The 12382-nt window shown below is 49.2% G+C and overlaps 1 protein-coding gene across 1 annotated transcript in view; it reads right to left on the bottom strand.

Annotated features, from left to right (window-relative positions):
- Nucleotides 1-11270, bottom strand: part of LOC113407442 (calcium-binding mitochondrial carrier protein SCaMC-1-like) — a 50877-nt gene extending 39607 nt beyond the window's left edge. The window contains exon 1 of the mRNA XM_026655970.1: nucleotides 10894-11270. Within this exon, the coding sequence (XP_026511755.1) occupies nucleotides 10894-11076 (183 nt within the window). The 5' untranslated portion in view covers nucleotides 11077-11270. The remainder of the gene's footprint in view (nucleotides 1-10893) is intronic.
- Nucleotides 11271-12382: the final 1112 nt, after the last annotated feature.

Raw genomic sequence — 12382 nt, 5'->3', positions numbered from 1 at the left:
CTTAGAAGTTTTCATGCAGGCCCCTACATTTGTACCCTAAAGTTCAACGTGGGGATACAGCCTTGACACCCACACATCCCATTTCTACGAGGCACTGCATTCCATCCTAGGTGCGGCCGCCACCACTACCCCACCCATGACCGTGGACTCTGAGGATGGGATATTGTCCGCGGCCGGTTCCTCTGACATGTTAGCGGACGGGGAAGATGAGGAAGGAGATGAGGAGGACGAGGCAGTCGACAGCGCTTGCACCGCTGATTTCCCCGACAGCCAGGAGCTCTTCATCACCCTTACCGAGATCCCCTACCAACCGTCCCCAGCCGTTACCCCGGACACAGAATCAGGGGAAGGATCAAGCAGTAAGTGTTTTAAACATCTAAACATTTATTTTCAACAGAACTGGAATATTTATAATATTAACAATGGGTTTTTCATGATTTCTTTGCCTTAGGCGCTTAACTATTTAGTCCCAACTATTTAAAAAAAATCTAACAATGTCCGGTTTTTCATGATTCTGCTGCCCAAGACACTCCACTCTTTAGTCCCTGCCAGTGCAGCTACACCAAAATCCGGTCTATATGTCCGGGGATAGAGATGAAATCCTCATGGGAGATCTCAACGAAGCTCTCCTGGAGGTAATGTTCAAGCCTGTTCATCAGGTTCCTGGGGAGAGCGACCTTATTGGGTCCTCCGTGGTACGAAACGTTTCCGCGCCAGGAGACAATCAAGTACTCAGGGATCATTGCCCTGCAGAGCATGGCGGCATACGGCCCTGGTTTTTGCAGGCTTTCCCTAAGCATCCGTTCCTTTTCGCTGTCCGAGATCCTCATCAGGGTGATGTCGCTCATGATGCCCTGCTTTGAATTAGGCAGGGGAATGTTAGTATTGGGACTGCTTTACAGCCACGCGGTGGAGGCGGGAGAGGGGCAGCATACAGGGATCTTTCCCTGGGACAGCCGCGAGGGGGTGGGACAGGGGCAGAGTTCATGCTTGCCTGATTGCTGGCAGCAGAGACTGGCATTGCTTTCAATGTGAAAGGAGGCCAGTGCTACTATTAAAGTTTTAAGCAGCCACAAGTCTACGGCTTACCATGTTTGCCCGCTACACAAATTCCGGTGTCCTGCCCCGCTTCTCAGATCGCCACTGCAAGACCACAGGCACTGAAGGCGAGGGCCGAAAATTCGACCTTGTCCTGAGTGCGCATGTGATAGGTGCAGTGCATGGTCTTGTTCACAGAGAAAGACTATGTTCTTTGTTCACAACTACATTTATCTTTCTGAGGAATTCACTCCCTTTTTCCCATTCCCACAGCCACATCTGCGACTGTCTCCCAACCCAGCCTGGCATCACACTCCCAGAGGCTAGCGCAGATTAGGCGGAGGAAGAAGACGACGCGGGAGGACATGTTCTCAGAACTAATGTGCTGCTCCCGAGCCCAGGCAGCCCAGCAGACACAGTGGAGGGAGAACTTTTCCCAAATGCACAGAGCAAACATGGAACGGGAGGAGAGGTGGCGTCAGGAAGACCAGCAGGAGACTCAAACGCTGCTTGGACTGATGAGGGAGCAAACGGACACGCTCCGGCGCCTTGTGGATGTTCTGCAGGACCGGAGGCAGGAGGAGAGAGCCCCGCTGCAGTGTATCTGTAACCACCCTCCCCCGCCACCAAGTCCCATATCCCCCTTACCCAAAGTCCAAAGAAGGAGGGGCGGCAGGGGCCGTGAAAAGTTTCACTCCACCCCTGCAGAGTGCTGTAGCACTAGAAGGCTCTCATTCCCCAAAATTTGAAAAGTCCTTTCCTATCCACCTCACACAAGCCCCCGTCCAAGTTTCAACCCCCGTTTCATGTGTAGTTACTAATAAAATATACGTTTCTGTTAATTACTGTTTCCATCATTTTCTTTTGGAGGAGAGTCTGTGTGAAGGGGGGGAAGGTGGTTGGTAATTGGACAGGACAGTCACCTTTAGCAGGGTACAGAGGCGGGGGCAGGTCCAGCAGCAGGGCACATACACAGTGCAGTTACTAGTTACCCTGGTCAGTCTGGGAGGTGGTTTTCATGTTCTGTGGGGGGGGGGTTTGCTCTGTGACTTTGTGGCGGGGGAGGGCAGTTACAGATCTTATGCAGCGGTCCTTATCCTGGATCACAGAGCCACACAGCAGGGGATCTGTAACCCTCCTCCCCCTGCCAGAAAGTCACACAGCCGACACATACACGCAGTCCCGCCCAGGACGGCTGGCAGGCTCCGTTGAAACAACCAGTCCACCACTGCGGAGCCTGTCATTCCTGGAGTTTAGAAGCATCATTTGCATCACTACACTACACCCGCCCCCCACCACAGTCTGCGTCCCAGGTTTAAAACATTCCCACGAAAACAGTAATAAAGACAACGGTGTTCATTAAGAAAACAGAACTGATTTTATTTTTTGGGAAGGGGGTGAAGGGGGTATGTAGCTGGAGAGGATAGTCAACATAAACTGGGTAAAGAAACGGGGGCAGGTTCAGCTTCTCTTTAAACAAAGTTAATAGTCACAGGTTACCCTGCTCACTGAGGAACCTAGCTTTCAAAGCCTCCCGGATGCACAGCGCGTCCTGCTGGGCTCTTCTAATCGCCTGGCTGTCTGGCTGGGCGTAATCAGAAGCCAGGCTATTTGCCTCAACCTCCCACCCCGCCATAAAGGTCTCCCCCTTGCTCTCACAGAGATTGTGGAGCACACAGCAAGCTGCTATAACAATGGGGATATTGGTTTCGCTGAGATCACAGCGAGTCAGTAAGCTTCTCCATCTCCCCTTGAGACGGCCAAAAGCACACTCCACCACCATTCTGCACTTGCTCAGCCGGTAGTTGAAGAGTTCTTTTTCAGTGTCCAGGGCGCCAGTATAGGGCTTCATGAGCCAGGGCATTAGCGGGTAGGCTGGGTCCCCGAGGATCACTGTAGGCATCTCCACATCCCCAAGAGTTATTTTGTGGTCCGGGAAGTAAATACCTTCCTGCAGCCGTCTAAACAGACCTGAGTTCCTGAACACGCGAGCGTCATGAACCTTGCCCGGCCATCCGACGTTGATGTTGGTAAAACATCCCCTATGGTCCACCAGTGCTTGCAGCACCATAGAAAAGTAGCCCTTTCGGTTGATGTACTGGCTGGCCTGGTGGTCTGGTCCCAGGATAGGGATGTGAGTTCCATCTATAGCCCCACCGCAGTTTGGGAATCCCATCACGGCGAAGCCATCTATGATGACCTGCGCGTTTCCCAGGGTCACTACCTTTGAGAGCAGTACCTTAACGATTGCGTTGGCTACTTGCATCACAACAACCCCCACGGTAGATTTGCCCACGCCAAAGTGGTTCGCGACTGACCGGTAGCTGTCCGGCGTTGCAAGCTTCCAGAGGGCTATGGCCACTCGCTTCTGGACAGTCAGGGCTGCTCACATCCGGGTGTCATTGCACTTCAGGGCAGGGGACAGCAACTCACAAAGTTCCAGGAAAGTCCCCTTCCACATGCGAAAGTTTCGCAGCCACTGGGATTCATCCCAGACCTGCAGCACTATGCGGTCCCACCAGTCCGTGCTTGTTTCCCGGGCCCAGAATCGCCATTCCACAACATCCACATGACCCATTGCCACCGTGATGTCCTGGGTGCTGGGGCTCGTGGTTTCTGACACGTCTGTGCTACTCTCAGACTTCAGATCCTCACCCCGCTGCCATAGCCTCCTCGCCTGATTTCTCTGTATCTGCCTCTGGGAAAGGTGGATGAGAAGCTGCGAGGTGTTGAGAACGGCCACAACTGCAGCGATGGTCGCAGCGGGCTCCATGCTCGCAGTGCTGTGGCGTCCGCGCTGTCACTGACCAGAAAAGTGCGCGAACTGATTTCCCGCCGGCGCTTTCAGGGAGGGCGGGAGTGACGGACGGATGACGACAGTTACCCAAAAGCACCCTCGACACATTTTTTTTACCCAGAAGGCATTGGCGGCTCGACCCAGAATTCCAATGGGCAGCGGGGACTGCGGGAACTATGGGATAGCTGCCCACAGTGCACCGCTTCCAATGTCGACGCTTTCCCCGTTAGTGTGGACTCACAAAGTCGAATTACTGTCCTTAGTGTGGACACACACGTTCGACTTTGCAATATCGATTCCACACATTCGATTTAAGTGAAATCGAACTACCCTAGTAGTGTAGACATACCCTAACTTACACCAGCTGAGGATCTGGTCCCAGTTTTTCTCTCTCTCTCTCTCTCTCTCTCTCATTTTAAAAAGAAATCCGTATCTATTTTCCTTTTGCTTCTCAGCAAAAGGATTTTTTTCACTATTCAGAATGACTGTGCATTAATGGTATTATAGTTAATGCGGTCTATGGAAAGCTATAGGATACTGTTGCCATATTGCATTTCCTCTTTGTTTGACTTGAAATAGTGTGTCCATTTGGCTTTTGTGCAACTTTGTAATGTGATCTGTGCCTCTACTTGATTCTGGGAAGTAGTATTTACTACAAACTAATCAGTGCCATTCTGGCAGCTTTTCATATATGCACATTTCTAATTTTTAAGAAGTCTGGGTTTGGTCTGTTGCAAATTGACAAGATGAAGGACAAGTAGACCGTCAACTCCTCATGTTTTATTAGTGTGCTCTATGGGGTCCTTTTGTGAGATGAATTAAGGGCTGTGCACATAAATCCTCATATAGCTACAATGTTATTTCACTTGCCAGAATGTTTGATCAAATATTGGAAACGAATAAAGTTGAATGAGAAGACAGGGAAGAGGAAATACCAGAGCATACCATATAGTCCATTAACCCAAAATGGACAGTGACCTTTATCTGATGCTTCTTTAGAAGAATCCAGATACCCTATCACTCCTTATGCAAGAGGCCAATTATATAATACTTTAATATGAAAGGGAAATTTCTTCTTGAACCATTCAAGTAGTTAACTTACACCATGAAGCATGAGATTTATCTTTTCATAGGCCCCAATCCTGCAAAGACTTATATGTGCACTTAATTTTATGCACTGAATTTGCATTTGTCTACACCTTGGGCATGTCTACACTACAAAATTATGCTGACCTAAGTTACATCAGCATACAGCCATCACAGTAATTATATCGCTTTTGCATGTCCACACTATGCTCTTCTTGGGTCGGCGGTGCATGTCCTCATCAGGAGTGCTTGTACAGACTATACTGTCACTTCAGTGCATTGTGGGACAGCTTCTGCAAGCCGGTAGCAGTCGCTGTAAGCAATGCAGAGTCTACGCTGACACTGCGTCGACCTAATTACAGTAAAAGCTGTTTTATCCGGCACTTCACCAACCGGAAAGCTCAATAAACTGGCATTTCTGATCTTCATTGAAATTCCTGTTTATAGTCCGGTTGGTGCCGGGTCAGCAGGGGTTGGGGCACAGGAGAGGGTGTGGAGCACGGGCTGCGGGAGAGAGTTTGGGTGCAGGAGGGGGCTTGGGGCAGCGGGTTGTGGTGCAGGAGGAGGTACGGGGTGCCAGATACGGGGGGGGCGCTCATCTCGGGTGGCTCCACACAAGCAGCGACCTGTCCCAGCTGCTCCTAGGCAGAGGCATGGCAGGTGGCTCTGTGTGCTACCGCCACCTGCAGGTGCCGCCCCCGCAGCTCCCATTGGCCGCAGTTCCCAGCCAATGGGAGCTGCGGAGCTAGCACTTGGGGCAGCGCGGGGCAGCGCACAGAGCTGCCTGCCGTGCCTCCACCCAGGAGCAGCTGGGACAGGTCTCCACTTGCGGGGAGCTGCCCGATGTCAGCGCCCCCCGGATCAGGCAAACTGCACCCCCTCCCATGCCTCAACTCGCTGCCCCAAGCCCCCTCCTGCACCCAAACTCCTTCCCTCTTAAATGGCATTTTTCACTTACCAGCTTCCACCATTCCCTCAACATGCCGGATAAAACAGCTTTTACTGTACTACATCAACATTGACTCTAAGCCTCTCATGGAGGTGGAGTTATTAAGTCAGTGTAGTGGAGTAGTTATGCCAGTGGGAGCGAAATTTACACATAAGCTGCCTTGCATCAACTTGACTCCGTGGGCGGGCTTTGCCCGCCCACTTCCTGGATCCCAATAGGATCAGCTTGAATCCGTAGCACAGACCAGGCCTTAGAGCTTGTCTACATCAGTGCAGCTGTGCCGCCGTATCACTTAGAGAAGATGCTATCTAAGCCAATGGGAGAGCTTCTCCCATCAGCACAGGTACTCCACCGCCCTGAGAGGCAGTAGCTATGTTGACAGGAGAAGTCCTCCTGATGACATAGCACTGTCTATACTGAGGGTTATGTCGATATAACCATGTCACTCAGGGATGTGGACTTTCCACATCCCTGAGTGACGTAGTTATACCAACATACATTTGTAGGGTAGACCAAGTCTAAGACTTGAAGTGAAACAAAGCACCAGAACAGGACAATTTTACTTTGTTTAGACTCAGAAAAGGACAGAAGAAACTGAGTAGCTACCTAAGCACAGGAAAAGAACTGGAGGTGAGGCTACCTGTGGCACAGTTGCACCGGTACAGCTACACAGTTCTAGTGCATCTGTTGAAGACGCTCTATACTGATGGGAGAGAGCTCTCGTCTAGGCATAAAAAAAAAACCCACCTCCGTAAGCGGCATAAGCTATATTGGTGGAAGAAGGAGCGTAGGATGGACGTGCAAATGCAATTTAATTACTGCAGCAGCTGTATGCTGACGTAACTTAGGTCGAAATAATTTTGTAGTGTAGACATGCCCAAGGCGTAGGGAGAAGCTCTCTCGCTGTGCACATGAATGCTTATGTCAGTGTAGCCTACGTCGCTCAGGGGGGTGGAATGTTCACACCCCTGAGCAACATACATTTTGCTGACATAGGCTATTTCTACAGTTCAGCCTAAGTTTAAAACAACCAACATACAGGAAGTTGAGTGCATTCCATATATTTTCCCCACCCTTGCATGCATGGCATGACTTATGGAAGGTAGGGTTTTTCTGTTCTGTTTTGTTTTTTAATTTTGTAGCAGCTAAAGGAAGGGAAGACAATTTCTGCTCTCAGTCACATCACTGTAAATCCAGGTAACTCCACTGATTTCAATGGATTTATTTCCAATTTACACTGATGTAACTGAGCAGTACTTGGCAGAGAGATTCTCAGTCTCTACATTTGGTTCAGCTTTTCCATATGTAAAAGTTATCAAGCAAAACTGGAGAGGCTGACACAATTATTAGGAAATTGCCATGATAAAACTTTTTTACTTATAACCTTAGAAATGGCATTTTGACTCCCAGGGTTTTCAATGCCATAGGTAGAGAAAGTAAACATTCAGTTTCCCTTAAATATGAGAAAATCTGGGTCCCTAATGTGCTCCCCTCCCCTCCCACACACACACACACGTCATCCCCTGCACCAGGTAAAAGGCCAACTTTACTACAGGCATGAAACTGGTGCAACAGGTTTTCAATAATGAGCATACAAAGTAGGATTGACATTCACTGCTGGCATGCAATTTAAAACTGACAATTCTCATAGTTAAGCAAACAGCCTGTACCGTCCCTCCCTTAAGTAACTGATAAAAAATAAAGAACACAAATCCACCCATTGCAATGGTGGTTTTGAACACTGCAACTAAATCAGGTTTTCTAATTCAACGCATCCAGTACTGGTCTCACTTGCACCTATTTTACACAGTTGTTACTCCATTCACTTTGGTGGACCTGCTCTGGATTTGCACCCTCACAACTGAAAACAAAATCAATCCCCCTGATTTGGAGGCCATATGATATGTGTTTCTGTCTCAAAAGTGCATTTCCTGTTTTATTTTCCTGTATTAATATTAATAAATTGCCTTGGGTAATGACAATATAGATTATGAATGAATACCAAGGACAGTCAGGAAGCTAAAAGCTCCTTTAAGTATGGTAATCTTTTATTTATTCAAGATCAACTTGAAAGTGATGAGTTTTAAGAATACTCACTATATGTAACATTATGATTAGGCCACTTTGTCCAGGTTTCCCATTCTCTTCGTAAGATAAGTGCACACACACACACACACACACACACACCAGTTTTTTTCCATAAGTAGAGGCCTAATCAATAACTCATGGCATTATTAAAAAAACAAATTATTTATTCCATATAATAAAAATGAGAGAAATGCATAATGTTACACTATGGTTATGTTACATCGGGTTGGGCAAACTTTTTGGCTTGAGGGCCACATCTGGGTGGGGAAATTGTATGCAGGGCCATGAGTGTATGGCTGGGCCAGGGGTGCGGGAGAGAGTGCAGGGTGTAGGAGAGGGTGCGGTGTGCAGGAAGAGGCTTAGGGCAGCGGGTTGGGGTGCAGGAGGGGTGAGGCAGGGGCTCAAGGCATGGGCTTGGGGTGCAGGAGGGGTGCAGGCTCCAGCCCGACACCGCTTACCTTGAACCCTTCCGGGGTGACAGCAGCGCGCAGCAACGCTAAGGCAGGCTCCCTGCCTGCCCTGGCACCGCGCCACTCCCGGAAGTGGCCAGCATGTCCAGCAGTGGCTCCTGGCGGTGGGGTGGGGCAGGCAGCTTCGCCATACGCTGCCCTCGCCTGCGGGTACCACCCCCGGAGCTCCCATTGGCTGTGGTTCCCCGTTCCATAGGAGCTGTGGGGGGCAGTGCCTGCAGGCAAGGGCAGCGCACGGAGCCCTCTGCCCCCCCAACCCGCCCAGGGGCTGCAGGGATGTGGTGCCAGCCGCTTCTGGGAGCGGCGCAGGGCCAGGGCAGGCAGGGAGCCCTATTGAAAGCCCTGACAGGCCGGATCCAGCCCGCGAGCTGTAGTTTGCCCTCCCCTGTGTTACACAGAAGTCTGAGATACACTGTGTATGTGACACTGGATAGAGTTATCCATCTTCCTAAACTAATCTCAGGTTTGATAACAAAATTTGGAAAGTCAATACAAATTGAAGATAACTAAAACAAATGCAAACTTTTAAGATTAGCTATCCTAGTAAGGCCAATCTCACCAGCTTTGGCTAACAAGGAGATCTAATTAAAAGTCACACACATTGGACCAAATGTTGCCTTCTCAGAATAAAATCACTTTACCATAAGAAGATTCTTATCCATAAAATTACGTATGATAAGCCATTTCACAATATACCCCTAGCCAACTGGTGTAACTCAGCATAGCTCTATGAAACTCAGTGCAGCTAGGGTGATTTTCACCAGCTAAGAATCTGGCCCATGGTATTTCTGTAATATAGTCAGATTTTTATATTCATAAATGAAATTATGTCACTGACAGTAAAGCGCATGCAAGTGCAATGGGTCAACAAGAACATCATAACACAGTGAAGTATGAATGTTTTGGGGTTGTGTGTGTGTGGAGTCATGGAATGTGTCCTATAAACATATAAACTAAAAAAAGTATTTTAACTCTCCATTGGCCAGGCCCATGTCCATCATTTCTACTTGCATCTCCTCTTCAGTAGCCAGTGCTAATGTTACACCCCACTGACACGGAGGCTGACGGGTGAGGGTACTAAAACTTTTCTTATCTGCTGCCCAAGAGGAACTTACACTGCCATGACTCAGATCATGCAAGCAGAGAGATGCAAATTGTACAGCTAGGGCCAAAATCAGCAAATCATTCTCTTTATTATGCTGGGCCTGGAATGTGCTATCAGGTATCATGCAACAAGGGGTGGCGAGATACCAGAGATGACACACTGTGAGCAAGACCAAGCCCAAGTGCCCACAGAATTACCAACTGCCAAGCTATTAATAAAATTTTGACTCAGGACATTTAATCTATTTACAGCCTTACAGAAAGCCTATACATGATAGTTCCTACAATAAAAACTGTATACTAAGGAATTAAAAACACAGGCCTCAGTCCTGAATTAGATGCACACAAATGTACCATTATGACAGCACAGAGTCCCACTGAAATGCAGATCCATTTCAAAAACTGGGGTTATAAAGAGCTAATGACTCGAGCAGTCCTGGCATTTTATTTAAAAAATTGTCTGGCCTAAGATATCTAAATTAGACATATTAAAAGGAAAAAAAATGTTTCCCACCAGAACCCTGACAAAAAGGTTTGCATATTTTAGGCCTGTCTCTCCTTTCACCTAGACTACTGTAACTCCACTGACTTCAAATGAGTTACTCCTGATTTACACTAACACATATTGGAGGAGGATCTAGCCCTTCTTTTACAAGATATATCTAAATGTAGCAAAATGACTTTAGAAGCGTAGCTCCATTTTGGTTATAAGGCCGGCTTCTTCTAATGGGTTCGGCCTTGTACCCCTCCGCAGGGCAGAAGGGATCTGAAATGGGCAACAGAGCAAACAAATAAAAAAACAGCTGGGGAGTAATCGTAATATTCAGGGAAAGACAAAGAGCTTTGCAGCAGCTGGCTTTAAAGGCAGAGGGAAGGAGGGAGATGCCTGTGTACCTGGGTGCACAGAGTTTGAACTGCTGACCAGAACGGTCAGGATGGGCATTGTGGGACACCTCCTGGAGGCCACTTACAGCATCGAAACCAAGCGTGGTGTCTCCACTGACACTTTGTCCATCTAACTTTACCGCAAAAAAAGCTCTACGCCTCTTGTCGAGATGGTTTTATTTTGTTGGCAAAGCAGGAGAGTTTTGCCGGCGGGAAGAGCCTTGCAGTGTGTACACCTCCATCCATTGTTTTGTTGACAAAAGTTGCCTTTTGCCAACAAAACTCTGTAGTGTAGACAGTCTCCTGGGCGGGCTGGGCCCCATTCCGCACACTGGCCAGAGGCGAGTGGTCCCTGGGGACATCCCACTCACTACTACAGAGGCCAGTGCCTGCTCACTGCCTCCAAGCCCAGAGTTTTTTCACAGGAGACACCTCTTCTCACACACATTCCGGCCCCAGCCCCACCCAGCCCCTACCTCTTCTGCATCTTTGCCCAGGGGGATGCCCAGGGCTTTAAGGCCCGCATGGAGCTCGGCGATGTCCACTCTCCCGTCTTCATTGAGGTCCAGCTTCTTGAAGAGGTTCTCGTACCTGGAGCTGTTGTTGGCTTCTTCGCAGGCAGCCTCGGGGAGCACCAAGCCCCGCAGGAAGCGAAACATGGTGCCGCCAGGGACGGGCGGAGCGGCGGGAAGCGGGCCGGAGACGCAGGCAGTCAGGGGGGAGCGGGGAAGGAGAGACCAGAGCCTGGGCAAGCCCGGCAGGAGCAGCCAGTGAGTGCAGCGGGAAGGGGAAGGGCGGCTCCCTGGGCCTGCCTCGCCACGGGCTGGGCGGGGCGTTACTCCCCTCCCTGAGCAACGGAGCCGGCTGCTGGGCTGGGCCAGGCGAGCCAAGGAAGCCGCCGCGATGACGGGTGTGCGTGGAGGATGGGAGAGCTGCGGCGGGCGGGCAGGCGGGGTTGCTCAAGGAGGGGCGGGACCAGCCTGTGCAGTGTCAGCTCCTCTCGCTTCACGCGGCTCCTGGCGGCGGCAATGGCGGAGCAGGGTGCGGCGGCTGGGATGAGTTACACGGGACGGCTGGAGAAGAAGGATCGATACGGGAAAGCTGCGCTGGAAACAGAGAGTTCTTAACATCACCTGTAGGCAGTACAGGCCAGGGACCCCCAGGTAACGGAAGCTCCCCGTTCACTGAAACCCAACTACAGCCCCCTGTACCAGTGCGTGCAGCGGGTCAGTGCTTAGCAAGGTGGGACCCTGCAGATACTCTGTTTATTTCAAACTGTATTCATCCACATTTTCTGCTGTCCTTGGTCTTTCCATTTATGGTGACTATTGTCTCTCTTTTCTTCTGCATGGAGAGGAAGGATGGTCCAGTGGTTGGGGTGCCTTGGGACTCAGTAGACTAGCGTTTAATTCCCTGCACACTTCTCTGATCTTAGGTTAGTCTTGTTCCTCAGTCCCCTCAGAGTTCGAACTGCTGACCAGAACGGTCAGGATGGGCATTGTTTGTGGGACACCTCCTGGAGGCCACTTAGAGCATCTCCATTGGAAAATGGAGATTATACTTCACACGGTGTTGTGAAGAGAATACATTAAAGACTGTGAGGCACTCGGATATTGTGGCAATAGAGCACATATAGTAAGATTCATAGGCTTTTATATACTACACACACCAACACTGAATCTGGGCATTTATGTGATACTAATTTCAGAATAAATATTATAAAACACAACGGGAAGTGGTTAAAGGGAAACTGCCAGGTTGAAGTTCACATTTTAAAAAACCCTGTGATTATGCTACTAATGCTTTACATTACAAAACTAAAAATAATTTGCTATATCCAATTTACTTTTACTTTTTGCACTTTATGTAACTTTGACAATTAAGATAGTTTCATTTTGTTTGTAGTCTGTTCACTTTCAGAGTCTCATGCAACAGCAATCCTGCAATAGTTGCAAAAACTGTAAG

Source organism: Terrapene carolina, unplaced genomic scaffold (assembly GCF_002925995.2).
Source record: "Terrapene carolina triunguis isolate 2854851 unplaced genomic scaffold, T_m_triunguis-2.0 Scaffold211, whole genome shotgun sequence".
Lineage (NCBI taxonomy): Eukaryota > Metazoa > Chordata > Testudines > Emydidae > Terrapene > Terrapene triunguis.
This window is presented reverse-complemented; position numbering and strand designations above follow the sequence as displayed.